We start from the raw sequence: 22652 nt of genomic DNA on the forward strand, positions 1-22652 counted from the left end.
ACAAAGCAGACTTTATCACTGCATTTTAATCACTAAGTAAGCGAGTTGATTAAATCACTATGCTTTGGACATGATACTTCAAATTCATTATGTTATTAAGCAAATGCGTAAAGCGATGATTGAACATGTGATGGCGATGATGAAAGAAAATGATAAACAAAATCACAGTTGGAGAGAAAAAGAATTAGAATCATGTTGTCGTTTTTTTTTTTTTTTAAAAAGATTGAAAAATTGGATCATACCATGCTATCCATTATCCATAATGCTCTGCTTTACCCATAATGCTCTGCTTTACCCATAATGCACTGCTTTATTTTCTAAAAATTTGTTGAAATATTTTTGACACATGAATCAATGGTGAAAAATACCATGATAATGAATGGCTGAAATTATGATGAATTTTAAATTAACACATGCTGAGAAATCAGCTAATTCTTCATTAAAATCATTCAAAGAAACAATAAAAGCAAAAACACATTACAAAAGCATCAAATAAATGTAAATGCTTCATCTTCCAACAAAATAGTTGACTGATGTAGAAAATTCTTCATCTTTCTATCACAGAAACAAGGGGCATAAAAATCAAAATCTTCCTAGATAAGTTAACTCAGCTTATAAAAAATGTCATCATTACTAGTATCCATACATTTTGAATAGTGTCCTACAAAGCCTGATCGTTTATATTGTTTGTGGAATAGCCTGATTGTTTATCTTGCCTGTGGAATAGCCTGATCGTTTATATTGTTTGTGGAAGTTTATAGCCTGATCGTTTATATTGTTTGTGGAATAGCCTGATCGTTTATCTTCCCTGTGGAATAGCCTGATGGTTTATCTTGCCTGTGGAATAGCCTGATTTTATCAATCTTAGAACTGACCTTTTTCCTTGAGATACTGTAGGTAGATGCCTCCTATATATGCCTCAGCGCTCATGTCGTGTGTACGGACAGCCAGCTGTGTTCCTATTGACTCGACGACGAGTTTCAGTACCAATATATCCTCCACATTTGTGTGCTGCATCAGGTTCACACACACCTGAAATACCAAAGGTCAAGGTCAATAATGTATTTCAAGGCCAGAAGCAGTTTCAAGCAGATCAGCAATATCCAAGTAAAAGGTCAATAAGGAAGGTTGAGGTCTTTTAAAGGACACACAGATGTAAATCAAAAGTCAACGTAACAAAGCAATAATGAGGTCATTTTATGTTGATAGGACATGTATCCCGAAAATACCAAAGGTCAAAGTTATTTTGATCTATAATGGAAAATTTAAAAGGAAAATGTCTCGGATAAGTACAAAGGTCAAAAATGTCAATATCAATGCATAAAGGTCAAATGTAAATGTAAAATAAAAAGGTAATGGTATGTCACAATTTTATTTTTCCTTGTGCGATCTTTGAAATGAACATTATATGCTTGATAGGATGATTTTGATTGTCTTTACTTGAAGACAGTGATATTTTGATTTTGTCAACTCACCTTTTTTACCTCAAACTTGAGTTCAAGGTCGGTGTAGTTAGTGAGATCCTGAGAGGTCGACCGATCCGTTTCTTTTTTCTGTCCCTACCACATAAATTTAATATAATAATTACGACTCAATACTGTAATCGTATAATTTCTTATTTCACACAAAATACCTTTTTAAATGTTTTATCAAAGAATTCATACAGTAATTGATCACATGATTTGTCCATAAAATGTAAGACAAGCCAGCATTGTTTGAACAAAGATTCAAATTTATTGAAGAATCCAGCAATTTTCATTTTATTTTTATATTATAAATATGGAATAAACTGAATTGAAAACTACATCACTCACATTCAATTTTACAATAATTTCTTACAAGTGTTCTGATCCTTTTTCATTTTCATTTTTTATTTACAATGCACTATTTTTACTTTGAAGTATCTCTCCAGGACTTTGTCTTCTACAATGAATTATCTTTTTTTAAGTCACAGGTAAAACCTTCCTTCACTTACCTGTAGGTCACCCACGGCCACTACGGCCAAATCGACCAGACTTACCTGTTGGTCACCCACGGCCACTACGGCCACATTGACCAGACTTACCTGTTGGTCACCCACAGCCACTACAGCCACATCGACCAGACTTACCTGTAGGTCACTCACAGCCACTACGCCCACATCGACCAGACTTACCTGTAGGTCACCCACAGCCACTACGGCCACATCGACCTGACTTACCTGTTGGTCACCCACAGCCACTACTGCCAAATCGACCAGACTTACCTGTTGGTCACCCACGGCCACTACGGCCACATTGACCAGACTTACCTGTTGGTCACCCACAGCCACTACAGCCACATCGACCAGACTTACCTGTAGGTCACTCACAGCCACTACGCCCACATCGACCTGACTTACCTGTTGGTCACCCACAGCCACTACTGCCACATTGACCAGACTTACCTGTTGGTCATCCACAGCCACTACGGCCACATCGACCAGACTTACCTGTTGGTCACCCATGGCCACTATGAACACATCGACCAGACTTAACCGGAAGGTCACCCATAGCCACTACTGCCACATTGACCAGACTTACCTGTTGGTCACCCACAGCCACTACGGCCACATCGACCAGACTTACCTGTTGGTCACCCACAGCCACTACTGTCACATTGACCAGACTTACCTATTGGTCACCCACGGCCACTACACCCACATCGACCAGACTTACCTGTAGGTCACTCACAGCCACTACGGCCACATCGACCAGACTTACCTGTTGGTCATCCACAGCCACAACTGCCATATCGACCAGACTTACCTGTTGGTCACCCACAGCCACTACTGCCACATTGACCAGACTTACCTGTTGGTCATCCACAGCCACTACTGCCATATCGACCAGACTTACCTGTTGGTCACCCACAGCCACTACGGCCACATCGACCAGACTTACCTGTTGGTCACCCACAGCCACTACTGTCACATTGACCAGACTTACCTATTGGTCACCCATGGCCACTACACCCACATCGACCAGACTTACCTGTAGGTCACTCACAGCCACTACGGCCACATCGACCAGACTTACCTGTTGGTCATCCACAGCCACTACTGCCATATCGACCAGACTTACCTGTTGGTCACCCACAGCCACTACTGCCACATTGACCAGACTTACCTGTTGGTCACCCACAGCCACTACTGCCACATTGACCAGACTTACCTGTTGGTCACCCACAGCCACTACTGCCACATTGACCAGACTTACCTGTTGGTCACCCACAGCCACTACTGCCACATTGACCAGACTTACCTGTAGGTCACTCACAGCCACTACGGCCACATCGACCAGACTTACCTGTTTGTCACCCACAGCCACTACTGCCACATTGACCAGACTTACCTGTTGGTCACCCACAGCCACTACGGCCACATTGACCAGACTTACCTGTTGGTCATCCACAGCCACTACTGCCATATCGACCAGACTTACCTGTTGGTCATCCACAGCCACTACTGCCATATCGACCAGACTTACCTGTTGGTCACCCACAGCCACTACTGCCACATTGACCAGACTGAGCTGGTTAGCATTCAGGTCTGTCACTGGTGGAATGTCAGTGGCACTCTGGAATACACAATGAAAGGACGATAGTCAATATTCAATAGCTTATATTTACATTTTCACTGCAGTCCCACTATGTAAGCGTATCAAGAGCCGTTTGCAGTCAAGTATTAGACAATAGACTTTAAGTGCTTAATATGGCGTCATTATCATTGTGACATCACAATTGTCGTGCCAGCGATCACAGAAGACACTTATTCAAATGGCTATTCCATCCATGACAATGATGAATGATTATTTCATTTAAGATGCAAAATTCGTTGGAATTTCATCATGAAACCGTAACCAAATGTATATATAAGCATTGAACATCTTTCAGATGGCATTCATAGCCAATATGAATGTCAACTGAACAGAGACAAATGTCAACTGAACAGAGACAAAGTCCTCATGAAGCGCTAGCGCACTTCATGGAATTTGCCTCTGTCCAGTAAGCATTCTTATCAGCTATGAATGCCAACTGAAAGACGTCCAATGCTTAAGTCAAAGAGTAATTCGAAATTCATCATAATTTAAAGCTGTAAGGCTTTCTTGAAAAGATAAACTTTCAGGTCTAAAATTATTACTGAGTTATGACTTAAGATTTATCCCTTTTTATGTGATTTATCCCCTTTGACTTTGAAGGTGCGATCAATGACCTTCAATTTTTTTAAATTATTGAACAATCCTTTCACGAGTAGACCACTGGCTCATGACTTGGTCTGTTGTAAAAATGTTTATTTTAAAGATGAGATCAATCAAGATTGTATTAAAATGCATCCCAACCCTCATGTGACCTTTTTTACAAGGTCTTTCGCTTAAAAAAATAAATTCATGATAACATTTACACAACCATTCAATAGACCCAATCTCTGGGTCTCTAGCAATATATAGATATTATAGTATATAGTCTTTATGACCTTCAACAAAGGTCATGGTGACTCCTGTCAACAATCTGGATATATCTATCACTCCATCAGCTCCAGGTTTTGAAGAAGATAGAAATGCGAATTGTATTTATCTAGATAATGGACAATGTACGTGGAGTGACAAACAGAAATTACACAGGCACACATAAGATTTCAACTCTAAAAGTCATTGTTACCATAAATAAGTCCTCCTCCTCTGGGGGTGGGGCCGACTCTGGGAGTGGAATGCTGTCCACTAGTTGTATAATCTCCTGAAGCCGTGCATCTGAGATGGTCAGACTGACCAACTTCAATTCTCCTGATACCTTCATCCTAGAGGTGAGGAAAAATTGTACATTTGGGAAATGAAACTTTTTTCGAAATTGAAAATTTTCAAAAATAATTCATAAATAGTAAATTTGGATTTACTCAAATAAAACTTGATATCAATTGCCCTATGCAAAAGTCAATTCTATTACATCTTTGCATATTACAGAATTACCTCTTTTGCACGAAGGTGTCAATTGTAACGTCATTATTTTGTGAGTGAAATTCACATTGTTTTCTTATGTAATAACACAACTTTCTGTAAATGACCCCGTTCAACCCAATATGAACAATGTATAGACAACATGGTTATAGAGTTCATTTCTTCTTTATCCTTTGAGTGATCTTTAAAAAACAGGTTTTTTTCATAAACAGTTTTCACTGTCAATATGTAGAAGTAGGTATAAAATCACTGAGTTATCTCTATTGCATGAAAGCATCAACTGTGACACCATTATTTTGTAAGTCTCAAATGACCTATTTCAGCACAATTTGACTGTAGGGGCCATTTTTTCTTTGTCTCATGAGTAATCTTTAAAAACAAACTTAACTGTTAGTAGTGATATGTATATCAGAGGTCAATTCTACATACTTGGCCATGCGCGAGTCCTTGTCAAACATACACTTCTGTAGGCAAACGGACAGTGATATTGGCTCTAGGACATGTAGCGGGGACACAGGTAAGTTACGCACCGCCTGCCAATCAACTCCTGTAAAACATAGACATCACCATGGTAATATCAAACATATTGTAACTATGTTCATTTGGAATATGTTTTGCTATACATCCTATCATGTATTATCTAATTCTATCTTTGAATATTAGAGTTTGCTCCCTTGCGGGTAGGTATCGATTGTTAAGTCATTATTTTGTGAGCAAAATTCATGTCATTTTCTCCGAAAAAGTATGACGTTACGCTCGCAAAAACATGACGTCACAATCAGTACCTACCCGCAAGTGCAGATAACTCTGTAATATGCAAATCCGGAATACTTGGATATTTAAAAAGATGCGAGAGGTTTTTGGGGTGGAGGAAAACAGGAGTACCAGTTGAAAAGCAATCACCTAGAGCTCTTGAGTGCTCATTTTACACTCCTCTTACCTGATATTCAAGTGTATTCACTTTAAATTGATTCTACAAAGCAAGTTTACTGCTTCCCTAAGTTACCAATCAGAAATCTACAAAGATTTCAATGTTTCCATAGTTACCAATCAGAAATCTACAAAGATTTCAATGTTTCCCTAGTTACCAATCAGAAATCTTCAAAGATTTCAATTTTTCCCTAGTTACCAATCAGAAATCTACAAAGATTTCAATTTTCCCTAGGTACCAATCAGAAATCTACAAAGATTTCAATGTTTCCCTAGTTACCAATCAGAAATCTACAAAAGATTTCAATGCTTCCCTAAGTAACCAATCAGAAATCTACATCAATTTCAATGTTTCCCTAAGTAACCAATCAGAAATCTACAATGATTTCAAGGTTTCCCTAGTTAGCAATCAGAAATCTACAATGATTTCAAGGTTTCCCTAAGTAACCAATCAGAAATCTACATCAATTTCAATGTTTCCCTAAGTAACCAATCAGAAATCTACAATGATTTCAAGGTTTCCCTAGTTACCAATCAGAAATCTACAATGATTTCAAGGTTTCCCTAAGTAACCAATCAGAAATCTACAATGATTTCAATGCTTCCCTAAGTAACCAATCAGAAATCTATAAAAATATTTCATTGTTTCATCTACAGCTTTCAGAACATTGTATCAACAGACACCAAGACAATCAGAAAAATATGTAAACACCATATCAGCGTTGGCAACCCCTAATAGGGAAAATATGGTACCTGTTGAATTGCTTATTTAAGAAATTTTACAGCATCAAAATGAGTTAAACAAAACAGTGAAGAACTTACCTGGACTAACAAATAGGAGCTGTGTCCTGTCAATTTCAATGTTAAATTTGTCATAGGCTCTTTTGATGATTTCCTCAACAGAATCCATCTGCAAAACACAGAAAATTTAACTAATATACATTTATGCAGTGTATTATATCACATGGTTTGTTAGTCAATGAAACTATGGATTAGATTATCTATTATATGGCACTTCAACATTGATATTCAAAAACTGAAAATTGTAAAGATGAAAATGACTTGAAATTATTATAAATATGAAAATGAATTATTTTGTCAAAATGTAAAGAAATGCTTTAAATTAAATACCTTTTTCATCCTTTATACTACATTATAAGTTTGATAACCCTAATTAATCTATAAAATTTTGTTTGCTATGTACTTCAATTTTACATACATTTTTTGTTTATGTAATCTATTGATACACAAAAAATATTTGATATATTTTGTTACTTTATTAATTGAAACAACACATATTTTTTTATTTTAAATAACATTAATGTTCACCATAATATAGTACATATCATTAACATCACAATTACATAATTTACCCTTCATTGTACAAGGAAAGGTGGAGCTCATTAATAGAACAATACATCATTATGCCTTTCCCATTCCATAGTAAGACATTTTATTTCAAAATGCTAGAAAATATAGAACAATAAGAAGAGTGAAATCAATATCCCAATAGTCATAGATATAAGTTCAACGGTACAAAAAATAATGAAAGAAATATCTAGGAAAAACATTTTACATGATTCACAATTAGACAGGAAAAAAATAAAGAAGGTAAGAAAATGTACTTGTTGACTTTATTTGTATTTCATTAACATTTAATCGACACAGAAAGCAAAATAGACTGGCTATGAAATATAAAATTGATGAAATTATTGAACAAGTTAATCAATTTCATGGTAGTGCCTTGCCACAACTTCCAATTTTGTTTCTAAATAGGACAGACAAAATTAGCCTTCATTTTTCAAGACAATAACATTGATAACATGGATATATCCCATGTCTAAATAAACCAGTTATGTGATAAACATTTTTTTATTTGTAATTTATAATGTTTCAGTGTGTGTTTGGTGTGTGTTTTTGATTTAACGGTAACGAAAAATTCCATTAGAAATTTAAAAAGAATTAGGGAAATGATTTTTGCTTTGCCGCAGTCATATTCTCCACCTCTGAGTGTAAAAAAAAAAAATTAAAAAAAAAAAAAAAAAAAAATGTTTCAGTGTGTGTGTGTGTAACAAGATGTAAGAATAGGGTGAAAGAAGTATAATGAAACAGATTCACAGCAGATAATTATAGATTTGACACACATCCAAAACCTAGAGCTGAAATGCATACAACAATATACAGAATACTCCATTGTCCATCTCTCTGATATCAAACTAATAGCCAAGTTACTTAGTAAGCTTTTCTTGGATATTTTTAATGTCTAATCAAAGAAATAATATTATAGCACTATCATGAAAATTCACTACTAAAAAGATTTGGCCATTATAACCAAATTTAACATTAATTTGCTTTCAAAAACCTCAAAATAACAATTATGGAATTTAAATCAATTAGAAATGTCATTCTTATCTTATTTGTTATCATTAAGCTTATTTACAAAATCAGTATAAAAATAAACTTCAATAAATCATAAAGATGGAGAATGAAATGAGATAAATATAAAATAGTCCTGGGTCATTATACCAGTCTCCTCGTGGGCTGTGCTGCTTTCAAGGCCGCGACCTTGAACTTTGACTCATGCTTAAATTAAAATGTAACAATGGCAATGCACAACAGCGAACATCAATGCAACATGCATTATCTGACAGCCGAGGTTAACACCCAAATCAACACTTCATTAACCCCTGAATACACATTTAGACTCTTCTATATCAAAGACTAGACCAGTCCATTATGAATTTTAGGGGTGAGCAAGTTTATCATAATTAGTATGGTTTTTGATTTATGTAATTTAATGACAAAATGTACATTGGTCAATTATGGTGGAAAAATGCTTCTATAATTAAAGGTCTCCGTTCTAGACAACTACATTCCTCCCATGAGGCTTACATATCACATGTATAACCCTAATTGCCTACACATACTGGAAACCTACTGTCGTTCATGTACAATTTACTTTCGCTCCCGAATTTCGTGATACATGTATAATTGCGAAAGTTTTATCTCAGCGAATTAACATTCCCATCTCTTGAAATGATATGAATTTTTATTCAATTTTTAACATCTGCAAATTTTTAGTTGTGGCTAAAGAAAGCTTGTTCACGGTAATCATTAAAACTTTATTATGAACAAGATTCACCTACTACAGCACTAATAGTATAGTTTTGGAGTTTAGAGATTGGAGCAACATTTTCACTTAATTTAAAGAAGATGATGCAACATCAAACAATTTAAGTAATGACATGATGAGAACACTTTGTTAGTAATTAATATACATGTATAACCTCCCAGAGGATTGTTGATCCTCATTATCGATCTTTGGTGATATTTGAAAAAAAAAATTACTTTTGGTTTAATCTGTAGTAAATTTTTAGTAATATCTCAAAACATTTCAACTTTGTAAATTCTGAGCAAAGAAAATTACAAATTATTAAACAGAAAGGATAATTATATTTCTCTAATGTAAACAAAATTCCACAACACGTTAGCAAATTCAGATACAACATGGTAAAAAATATACTCAAAAGCATTTATCATTAATACAGTAACCTATGACCTAATGACCTTACCTGACCCTTGACAGCAGATGATGATTGGTTCTTTTCACTATTAACCTTCAGATTACCAAGGTCAAGGATTAACTGCTTACAATTCCTGTAAGAAATCAAAAGAATATTTCAGAAATATAACATATTTCAAAACTTTTATAACAAAGATATACACACATGATTATATCCAAGGTGCCTTCCTCTGACCTATTGACCTTGTTTTGTAGTATCTCTAAACTAAATCAGTGACCTTTCCTATATTAGAAGATTTCCTCTTACTTGAAGGGGCCTGTTTTTTGTCGAACCTTTCCTTTGATCCAATGACTCGTTGGTCTGAACCTTTTGTAATACTTTTCCTTTTCTACGAGTCTCATTTTAACCTATTGACCTACGTCTTTTAACAACCCCTCCGGCCTAATGATCTACTTTCATAGGTCCCTCCTAACAAACCAGTAACCAAGAGTAACAGAAAACACCCCAACCCCATGACCTTATTTACATAGATCCTTCTTTTGAGTCAGTGACCTATTCTTTATTGATTCTTCATTTTGGCCCCATGACATTTTTGTAGGTCTTACATTTAGACCCCATGACCTACTTTTTGTAGAAGCCTCCCTCTGGTATGATGACGTAAGAAGACTTGACATCTATCCTGATGTCAGTATACTTCCTCAAGTCTATCGCGTGTTGGAGTCCCGTAGCTGACTGCTCTTTAAAATCTTCAAACTTAGCAACAGCTACTTGTGACAGCCTAAAACAGTAAACAAACAACAACCTAACACATGACTGAAGGTTACAAGGTCATCACTCAAAGGGTCATAGGTCACAAGTTCATGAATCATTTTGTTAAAACAACTTTCTGACTTTATTAATTAGTTGTTTTTAGCATCAGTAATGTTTATGGAAAAGGGTTCTCAAAAGTTGGAAAAATTTTCAGAACAATGTTTTTATAACATAATGAGGCACAAATAAGAAACCATATCTGTTTAAGTGTTTTTCAAGAGAATCTATGTGTCAGTATTGTTTTATTGATTTTAATCAATATGTGGTAATGTTGCCAGTAGCTGACATGTAGGAATCATCTTTGATAGATCAATCCATTTAATTCCAACCAAATTCATAGCCAGGCATAGTCGAGTTTACTAGAAAAGGATAACTCAGAAGCCATATTTTCATGCTATATAAATGGACAAAGAACTGAAATTTGAATATAGAGTTTGGGTACAAAGATAATATTGGAGAAATAGAATCTTGTATTCTTGTACAGTTTATCACATTTGCAAAAAGGGGAAATAGTATTCAACATTCTGTATTGATAAATTATCAAATTGAACTAACAATCGAATTTAATATTACTTTTCTTGCTAAAATATGTATAAGAAATTGATAATTTTAACAAGATAACCTAGAGCACTCATAAAGCTGAACTTTGGATTCATATCCAAATAAAGTTCAGAACACTACTTTTCATCCGCAAGATTTTGGTGAGTCCCACAGGATCATTATATGAGTCCATGACTCATCTAGACAAGTCCCATGAATTACTGATGAGAAATAGAATATTAAACACCTGCACAGACAACCAATCATTTTGTAGTAAACCTCGGATACCTCCTTATATATCACTTATCTATGATGTACTGGTATAAAAAGACCAAAGATATTCAGCCACAGAGTCAGAGCTTGCAACCACAAGATACAGAGAATGGAATACATGTTGTGTATATATATGTTCTGAAGTACTGCATGTAACAGAGATTGATTAAGAGCTTAAGAGAAATTTCAGAAAGTTACATCATCATCAAAGATACAATTGAATTTTCCCTTATACACTGTCGTCAAACCAACCTTTATTTTCAAACAATTGGTATTCACCATATAGCCAGTAATTTTCACAGGGAATTTTTTTTTTATTTGAAATTTCGTAGGATGTTGCTATGGTGGTGAAAATTTGGTCCTCAAAATATTGAGAAATGTATGATATATAAAGACTTTTCCCAAATATAACTGGCTACATCGTAATAACACTCAATAAAACAAACTGTTATTATCAAGGTATTGAAATTAAGTGTCTTTATATATTAACTTCACCAACAACTTTTTCTCTAAACATTACATGAAAAAAAAAATATTTAAAATAATCAAAAAATATTTTCAAAAGGACATAAAAGGGGATAATTAAAAACACCTTCAATAACATAGAACAAAAAATACAAACATTATCTATGAACGGGTAGTGTGATTTGATATTTAAAATAAATAGAAAAAAAGAATTGACGCATTCACAATGATGCATTTAAATCCCTTGGGTTACTAAACAATGATTCTGAATGGAAAAAGAAAAATTCACAAACAACAACTGTAAAGTAAATTGTTCTCACAGAAAGGGGAAAATAACAGACAATGTCTAAGGGATAGCTAGGTTCTAGTCAGTCATTTAAAATTTTCTAAAATTCAATGTCTAAGAAGAATCACTAATAAATTCTTACCAGATATCAACTTGAATTATTTTTGGTGTAAAACACGATGGATGTATTTCAACCAAATTATCTTCAAATTAAAGATTTTTTTTTAAATAATTTGAAACAAAACAATACTGTCGTAACAAATAAGTAAACACCAATATGAGAATGGAGTATTAAAATGACATTTTGTCTGTAAAATTGAGAAAAATCTAGAAAATTCTGTTGTAAAATAATGAAAATCACATCACTTTCTAACTGTAAAATCTACACACTATACACACAAACTTGATCCTAATAATGACTGTTTCTTGTATAGATTAAGAAAATAAATATTTAAATTCTATTAATATCAGGTATTCTAAGAAATAATTTTAGAAGTTATTTAATTATTGATTTAATTTCCTTTTGATCTGATAAAGGCAGGCGTTGCCTGCTTTTAATCAAAAATTAAAATTAGAATGTATTGAACGCTTCATCAAATATTTTCAAACATATTGTGAATCTAGATTTAATTGTACGATTTTAAAAATTGCTGAAACACTAATATGTTACACACAGCAAAACATCAAATTATTTAAATTGTTAATGTTACATTAAGACAGCTCATACAGACAAGTGAATGTTATAAAATCTGTCTTAGGCGTTCATTAGGATGATCAACATAGCCATATGTATCTGTGAATGTTATAAAATCTGTCTTAGGCTTTCATTAGGATGATCAACATAGCCATATGTATCTGTGAATGTTATAAAATCTGTCTTAGGCTTTCATTAGGATGATCAACATAGCTATCTGTAACTGTGAATGTTATAAAATCTGTCTTAGGCGTTCATTAGGATGATCAACATAGCTATCTGTAACTGTGAATGTTATAAAATCTGTCTTAGGCTTTCATTAGGATGATCAACATAGCTATCTGTAACTGTGAATGTTATAAAATCTGTCTTAGGCGTTCATTAGGATGATCAACATAGCTATCTGTAACTGTGAATGTTATAAAATCTGTCTTAGGCGTTCATTAGGATGATCAACATAGCTATCTGTAACTGTGAATGTTATAAAATCTGTCTTAGGCTTTCATTAGGATGATCAACATAGCTATCTGTAACTGTGAATGTTATAAAATCTGTCTTAGGCTTTCATTAGGATGATCAACATAGCCATATGTATCTGTGAATGTTATAAAATCTGTCTTAGGCTTTCATTAGGATGATCAACATAGCCATATGTATCTGTGAATGTTATAAAATCTGTCTTAGGCTTTCATTAGGATGATCAACATAGCTATCTGTAACTGTGAATGTTATAAAATCTGTCTTAGGCGTTCATTAGGATGATCAACATAGCCATATGTATCTGTGAATGTTATAAAATCTGTCTTAGGCGTTCATTAGGATGATCAACATAGCCATATGTATCTGTGAATGTTATAAAATCTGTCTTAGGCGTTCATTAGGATGATCAACATAGCCATATGTATCTGTGAATGTTATAAAATCTGTCTTAGGCTTTCATTAGGATGATCAACATAGCTATCTGTAACTGTGAATGTTATAAAATGTCTGTCTTAGGCTTCATTAGATGATCAACATAGCATATGTATCTGTGAATGTTATAAAATCTGTCTTAGGCTTCATTAGATGATCAACATAGCCATATGTATCTGTGAATGTTATAAAATCTGTCTTAGGCTTTCATTAGGATGATCAAACATAGTATTACTATATGTATCTGTGAATGTTATAAAATCTGTCTTAGGCTTCATTAGGATGATCAACATAGCCATTGTATCTGTGAATGTTATAAAATCTGTCTTAGGCTTTCATTAGGATGATCAACATAGACATATGTATCTGTGAATGTTATAAAATCTGTCTTAGGCGTTCATTAGGATGATCAACATAGCTATCTGTAACTGTGAATGTTATAAAATCTGTCTTAGGCGTTCATTAGGATGATCAACATAGCCATATGTAACTGTGAATGTTATAAAATCTGTCTTAGGCTTTCATTAGGATGATCAACATAGCCATATGTATCTGTGAATGTTATAAAATCTGTCTTAGGCTTTCATTAGGATGATCAACATAGCCATATGTATCTGTGAATGTTATAAAATCTGTCTTAGGCTTTCATTAGGATGATCAACATAGCCATATGTATCTGTGAATGTTATAAAATCTGTCTTAGGCTTTCATTAGAATGATCAACATAGCCATATGTATCTGTGAATGTTATAAAATCTGTCTTAGGCTTTCATTAGGATGATCAACATAGCCATATGTATCTGTGAATGTTATAAAATCTGTCTTAGGCGTTCATTAGGATGATCAACATAGCCATATGTATCTGTGAATGTTATAAAATCTGTCTTAGGCTTTCATTAGGATGATCAACATAGCTATCTGTAACTGTGAATGTTATAAAATCTGTCTTAGGCGTTCATTAGGATGATCAACATAGCCATATGTATCTGTGAATGTTATAAAATCTGTCTTAGGCTTTCATTAGGATGATCAACATAGCCATATGTATCTGTGAATGTTATAAAATCTGTCTTAGGCGTTCATTAGAATGATCAACATAGCCATATGTATCTGTGAATGTTATAAAATCTGTCTTAGGCGTTCATTAGAATGATCAACATAGCCATATGTATCTGTGAATGTTATAAAATCTGTCTTAGGCGTTCATTAGGATGATCAACATAGCCATATGTATCTGTGAATGTTATAAAATCTGTCTTAGGCTTCATTAGGATGATCAACATAGCCATATGTATCTGTGAATGTTATAAAATCTGTCTTAGGCTTTCATTAGGATGATCAACATAGCTATCTGTAACTGTGAATGTTATAAAATCTGTCTTAGGCGTTCATTAGGATGATCAACATAGCCATATGTATCTGTGAATGTTATAAAATCTGTCTTAGGCGTTCATTAGGATGATCAACATAGCTATCTGTAACTGTGAATGTTATAAAATCTGTCTTAGGCTTTCATTAGGATGATCAACATAGCCATATGTATCTGTGAATGTTATAAAATCTGTCTTAGGCTTTCATTAGGATGATCAACATAGCCATATGTATCTGTGAATGTTATAAAATCTGTCTTAGGCTTTCATTAGGATGATCAACATAGCCATATGTATCTGTGAATGTTATAAAATCTGTCTTAGGCTTTCATTAGAATGATCAACATAGCCATATGTATCTGTGAATGTTATAAAATCTGTCTTAGGCTTTCATTAGGATGATCAACATAGCCATATGTATCTGTGAATGTTATAAAATCTGTCTTAGGCTTTCATTAGGATGATCAACATAGCCATATGTATCTGTGAATGTTATAAAATCTGTCTTAGGCTTTCATTAGGATGATCAACATAGCCATATGTATCTGTGAATGTTATAAAATCTGTCTTAGGCTTTCATTAGGATGATCAACATAGCCATATGTATCTGTGAATGTTATAAAATCTGTCTTAGGCTTTCATTAGGATGATCAACATAGCCATATGTATCTGTGAATGTTATAAAATCTGTCTTAGGCTTTCATTAGGATGATCAACATAGCCATATGTATCTGTGAATGTTATAAAATCTGTCTTAGGCTTTCATTAGGATGATCAACATAGCCATATGTATCTGTGAATGTTATAAAATCTGTCTTAGGCTTTCATTAGGATGATCAACATAGCCATATGTATCTGTGAATGTTATAAAATCTGTCTTAGGCTTTCATTAGGATGATAATGCCATAGTTACTAGCTATGTATCTGTGAATGTTATAAAATCTGTCTTAGGCGTTCATTAGGATGATCAACATAGCCATATGTATCTGTGAATGTTATAAAATCTGTCTTAGGCGTTCATTAGGATGATCAACATAGCCATATGTATCTGTGAATGTTATAAAATCTGTCTTAGGCGTTCATTAGGATGATCAACATAGCCATATGTATCTGTGAATGTTATAAAATCTGTCTTAGGCTTTCATTAGGATGATCAACATAGCCATATGTATCTGTGAATGTTATAAAATCTGTCTTAGGCGTTCATTAGGATGATCAACATAGACATATGTATCTGTGAATGTTATAAAATCTGTCTTAGGCGTTCATTAGGATGATCAACATAGCCATATGTAACTGTGAATGTTATAAAATCTGTCTTAGGCGTTCATTAGGATGATCAACATAGCCATATGTATCTGTGAATGTTATAAAATCTGTCTTAGGCTTTCATTAGGATGATCAACATAGCCATATGTATCTGTGAATGTTATAAAATCTGTCTTAGGCGTTCATTAGGATGATCAACATAGCCATATGTATCTGTGAATGTTATAAAATCTGTCTTAGGCTTTCATTAGGATGATCAACATAGCCATATGTATCTGTGAATGTTATAAAATCTGTCTTAGGCGTTCATTAGAATGATCAACATAGCCATATGTATCTGTGAATGTTATAAAATCTGTCTTAGGCTTTCATTAGGATGATCAACATAGCTATCTGTAACTGTGAATGTTATAAAATCTGTCTTAGGCTTTCATTAGGATGATCAACATAGCCATATGTATCTGTGAATGTTATAAAATCTGTCTTAGGCTTTCATTAGGATGATCAACATAGCCATATGTAACTGTGAATGTTATAAAATCTGTCTTAGGCTTTCATTAGGATGATCAACATAGCCATATGTATCTGTGAATGTTATAAAATCTGTCTTAGGCGTTCATTAGGAATGATCAACATAGCCATATGTATCTGTGAATGTTATAAAATCTGTCTTAGGCTTTCATTAGGATGATCAACATAGCTATATGTAACTGTGAATGTTATAAAATCTGTCTTAGGCTTTCATTAGAATGATCAACATAGCCATATGTATCTGTGAATGTTATAAAATCTGTCTTAGGCTTTCATTAGAATGATCAACATAGCCATATGTATCTGTGAATGTTATAAAATCTGTCTTAGGCGTTCATTAGAATGATCAACATAGCCATATGTATCTGTGAATGTTATAAAATCTGTCTTAGGCGTTCATTAGAATGATCAACATAGCCATATGTATCTGTGAATGTTATAAAATCTGTCTTAGGCTTTCATTAGGATGATCAACATAGCCATATGTATCTGTGAATGTTATAAAATCTGTCTTAGGCGTTCATTAGAATGATCAACATAGCCATATGTATCTGTGAATGTTATAAAATCTGTCTTAGGCTTTCATTAGGATGATCAACATAGCCATATGTATCTGTGAATGTTATAAAATCTGTCTTAGGCGTTCATTAGGATGATCAACATAGCCATATGTATCTGTGAATGTTATAAAATCTGTCTTAGGCTTTCATTAGGATGATCAACATAGCCATATGTATCTGTGAATGTTATAAAATCTGTCTTAGGCTTTCATTAGGATGATCAACATAGACATATGTATCTGTGAATGTTATAAAATCTGTCTTAGGCTTTCATTATGATGATCAACATAGCCATATGTATCTGTGATTGTTATAAAATCTGTCTTAGGCTTTCATTAGGATGATCAACATAGCCATATGTATCTGTGATTGTTATAAAATCTGTCTTAGGCTTTCATTAGGATGATCAACATAGCCATATGTATCTGTGAATGTTATAAAATCTGTCTTAGGCTTTCATTAGGATGATCAACATAGCCATATGTATCTGTGAATGTTATAAAATCTGTCTTAGGCTTTCATTAGGATGATCAACATAGCCATATGTATCTGTGAATGTTATAAAATCTGTCTTAGGCGTTCATTAGGATGATCAACATAGCCATATGTATCTGTGAATGTTATAAAATCTGTCTTAGGCGTTCATTAGGATGATCAACATAGCCATATGTATCTGTGAATGTTATAAAATCTGTCTTAGGCGTTCATTAGGATGATCAACATAGCCATATGTATCTGTGAATGTTATAAAATCTGTCTTAGGCGTTCATTAGGATGATCAACATAGCCATATGTATCTGTGAATGTTATATTACATAATATGGAGTTGATACCTTTTTAATTAAAATCCATGACAAGGACTTTAAAATAACATCTACTTTTTGTGTATTTCTATTTTTCTTTATTTTTTCCATTGGATGTTTTCTTTTTTTAGAGTTTATTTTTTCTGCTTTTCTTTCTTTACTTAGAATAATGTAAATGACATAACTAAACCAAAAATTATGTTTAAATTCCAAACAACTCTGATATCTGTTTTCATATAGAGAAGGGTGTATATTTCTGATTTGCAATCCAGTTACTCAGATGGGTATCATGCATTTTTAATTAACAATTATTAATGAATATGATCTTCCAATTTATGAACATTTTTCAGCAATGATTTCCAATAATAATTTTTTGACAGAATTTCTGAAAAAAAATGAAAGTTGTATTAATAGCTGAATAATTTCCTTAATGAACTTGATGGTTGTGAATATCGACTATTTGCCCCCACACAATATTATCGTCGTAAATCTTCAATCTAGCAAATTCACCACTATACTTACTGTAGGTTTATCCTGGCAAATAAACATTGATAAACATTTTATAGTTTCCCCAATTCAAAATATTTTCAAAATCAATTCAAGTCATTGTAGGAAGTATACCCAGGTTACATTATTTCAACTAAAAAAGATATCTTTTCATTACATATTTCACAGGTTTTTGTACACATTTCCGATCCACTCAGTGACATAAAGCTGTTTATTCATGAAGAAACCAAGAATATTCTATATCTCTTAAACCAAAAATTCAATCAATTTCAATGCTTATAGAAGTCAAACGACATACTCTTAATAATTTCAACAACAAATTTTCATGATTTTATCCTCAAATGAAACAAATAAACGACCTTGCCCAGTGTGTCCATTTTATACAAATCTTCTGAATCAATACTATATCACAGATTCTAAACAAAATTAATCTGGTAAATTCTTTCAATTAATATATATTTTCTTAAAGGAAAGAGAACTTTTTCGGAATTTGTCTCAACTTAAAATTATTTTTTCTTATGGGCTTGGGTTCCCTTTCAATCAAAATTCACACTTCCTGAATCAAAGTTTAACTTAATAAATAAATTCAATTTGATATTGATTTCATCGCTCTGAACTGTTAGAATAATATTGTGTTAATAAGGCAAATGTTGCACAAATTGTCAATATTTTGAAAGTTTCTCATTTTTTTTTAGATTTCTTTCTATCATGAGTCACATAAAGAAACAGTTGAGTTATAACTGGCGGTACTTACTGTTGTAATCGAATCTCCTCCGGGGGTTTGAAAAATTCTGCTAACTGGTTCACAGTGACCTAGATTCAAAACATTTCAAATCATTGTATTTGTCAGTTTCTAATGAATATAGGATATACAGATTATCTTCTTTATTATCAATTTTCCCATGTTATTTGCAGGTTTTTTTAATTTCGCAAAATCAATTTGATCGCAAATATTGTAAAATTTAACCCCTTAAAAACAAGCTTACAGTAAGTGTTGCAAGCAACACACGTCCCCTGCCATCAATTACATTTTCTAACCTTTGGCAATTTATTATTATTGCTTAGTTATGCTATCATTGTATGAAGTTTGAACAAATTCTGTTGATATCTTCTCGGACAGACAGACGAACACTATGGTCCTCTCTGGTTTTACCGACAGGACTCTAATTAATGCAACTTTACTAACAGCATATTAAACCAGCACAGGATGGATTTGTATAACAGTATGCCCCTCCTCTCCCTATGAAATGAGGGGGTCAATTTTACATTTAAGAGCTAAAAGGCAGACAATTCACACCTCCCCCCCCTCCCCCCTAAACTGAGTCGACTTACAGCATCATACACAATTTGTAGAGGTCGAGCATTGACCCGGACTCGTGTGTCACAGGCTCCGTCTAGTGGGTTAGTTTCCACCTGGACGTCCAGGAGAGAGTAGACATGGTCAGCCTCCTCGGTCTGAGATAGCACCATTTTAGGTATTTGACCATTCTGCTGGACACCGCTGACAGTGAACCGGTCAATTTTGGCCTCCAGTCTGGAAGTAGAAGATGCATGGTCATGTAGCTTAAAATTTAAAGTTTATTTAACTTTACCACAATCATTTCATAGTAGGTTTTAATTCTATTTATAGAAATGAATTGTTTGACACTGACTAGAAAAATAATGTACTGTACAATCAAGCCACCATCTTTTTATATTACAGATCTATTTTCGAAATATATGAAAACCTTCATGTCTATTAAAGTGTAAAGATACCCAATACAAGCAATTAATTGATGACATCTGCCATGATTAAGCCTTACCTTATCTTCAGGGATTAAATGTCCTACTACACCTGTTACTGAAGCTATTATTGTAGCCAATTATTTTCACACTATAGTATGTAATTACCCACAAATTATGCAAAAATTATCAAATGCACACAGATTTAAGATAATTTACAATAAATTTCAAACATGTAGTTTTTTGTCTTACTGTATAGCTGAGGCTGCCGGCCTTTGTCCAAACGATGAAAACACATCTTTCAACTGCACTCTAAGGAGTTGAGGATCCCTGAAACAGAAAAAAAAACGGTAAAAAAAACACACAAACAAACAAACAACAAGGACATAGTCATTCAGATCCCCCGCCAATGGAGATATCAAAGCTGAAGTAAGTGTGATTGTGGAGACTTATGTGTATGAAAAAAACCAGGAAAAAGTGCAAAAAATGAAAACCTAAAAATAGCAAAAGGTACTACTAGACCATAAAATGAATGTGTCTATGAAGTGGAAATATCTCTGCTGGTTTTAGAGTTATGCTCCGGAAATGAACCTGCTACAAAAATATGATATTTTCAGCAATGTTTCTATGGTTACAGAAAAAAGCACAAAAAGTGAAAACCTACAAATAGCAAAAGGCACTACTAGACCATAAGAACAATGTGTCTATGAAGTTTCATGGAAATATCTCTGCTGGTTTTAGATTTGTGCTCCGGAAACGATTCTTACACAAAAATCTGCCATTTTCAGCAATGTTTCCATGGTTACAGAAAAAAGTACAAAAAGTGAAAACCTTAAAATAGTAAAAGGCACTACTAGACCATAAGACTAATGTGCCTATGGAGTTCCGTGTATATATCTCAACCGGTTTTCCAGTTATGCTGCGGAAATGAACCTGCTACAAAAATATGATATTTTCAGCAATGTTTCTATGGTTACAGAAAAAAGCACAAAAAGTGAAAACCTACAAATAGCAAAAGGCACTACTAGACCATAAGAACAATGTGTCTATGAAGTTTCATGGAAATATCTCTGCTGGTTTTAGAGTTGTGCTCCGGAAATGATTCTTACACAAAAATCTGCCATTTTCAGCAATGTTTCCATAGTTACAGAAAAAAGTACAAAAAGTGAAAACCTTAAAATAGCAAAAGGCACTACTAGACCATAAGACTAATGTGCCTATGGAGTTCCATGTATATATCTCAACCGGTTTTCCAGTTATGCTGCGGAAACGAACCTGGTACAAAAATATGATATTTTCAGCAATGTTTCCATGGTTACGGAAAAAATGCAAAAAATGAAAACCTAAAAATAGCAAAAGGCACAACTAGACCATAAGACCAATGTGTGTATGAAGTTTCGTGGAAATATCTCTACTGGTTTTAGAGTTATGCTCCGGAAACCATTCGTACGGACGGACGGACGGACGGACGGACGGACCGATTTGTATATCCCCCGCCAACTTCGTTGGGCGGGGGATAAAAAACAAAAGTGTGTATGTTTAAGTTCTCAAGGCAATCAAGATTGACAGTTAACTTATCTGTTTTTGTAGATATATTTTTTCAGTAAAATAATTTGACAAACTGATCACGACAAACTGATCACGACAAACTGATCACAACAAACTGATCAAGACAAACTGATCACAACAAACTGATCACGACAAACTGATCACAACAAACTGATCACGACAAACTGATCACAACAAAATGATCACAACAAACTGATCACAACAAACTGATCACAACAAACTGATCACGACAAACTGATCACAACAAACTGATCACAACAAACTGATCACGACAAACTGATCACAACAAACTGATCACGACAAACTGATCACAACAAACTGATACAAACTGATCACGACAAACTGATCAAGACAAACTGATCACGACAAACTGATCACAACAAACTGATCAAGACAAACTGATCACAACAAACTGATCACAACAAACTGATCACGACAAACTGATCAAGACAAACTGATCACAACAAACTGATCACGACAAACTGATCACAACAAACTGATCAAGACAAACTGATCACAACAAACTGATCAAGACAAACTGATCACAACAAACTGATCACGACAAACTGATCACGACAAACTGATCACAACAAACTGATCACGACAAACTGATACAAACTGATCACGACAAACTGATCACGACAACCTGATCGCAACAAACTGATCACGACAAACTGATCACGACAAACTGATCACAACAAACTGATCACAACAAACTGATCACAACAAACTGATCAAGTCAAACTGATCACGACAAACTGATCAAGACAAACTGATCACGACAAACTGATCAAGACAAACTGATCACAACAAACTGATCACGACAAACTGATCACAACAAACTGATCACGACAAACTGATCACAACAAACTGATCACGACAAACTGATACAAACTGATCACGACAAACTGATCACG

General features: G+C 33.9%; 1 protein-coding gene across 1 annotated transcript in view; it reads right to left on the reverse strand.

Moving 5' to 3' along the window:
• The window catches only part of LOC138306604 (intermembrane lipid transfer protein VPS13A-like), a 200463-nt gene that overhangs the window by 123278 nt on the left and 54533 nt on the right, over positions 1–22652 (reverse strand). The window contains 12 exon segments of the mRNA XM_069247042.1: positions 876–1032; positions 1476–1559; positions 3507–3596; positions 4678–4813; positions 5400–5517; positions 6723–6810; positions 8427–8483; positions 9473–9557; positions 10050–10202; positions 19199–19257; positions 19777–19978; positions 20419–20496. Of these exon segments, the coding sequence (XP_069103143.1) occupies positions 876–1032; positions 1476–1559; positions 3507–3596; positions 4678–4813; positions 5400–5517; positions 6723–6810; positions 8427–8483; positions 9473–9557; positions 10050–10202; positions 19199–19257; positions 19777–19978; positions 20419–20496 (1307 nt within the window).

The sequence above is a fragment of the Argopecten irradians genome, chromosome 13 (assembly GCF_041381155.1).
Source record: "Argopecten irradians isolate NY chromosome 13, Ai_NY, whole genome shotgun sequence".
NCBI classification, from domain to species: domain Eukaryota; kingdom Metazoa; phylum Mollusca; class Bivalvia; order Pectinida; family Pectinidae; genus Argopecten; species Argopecten irradians.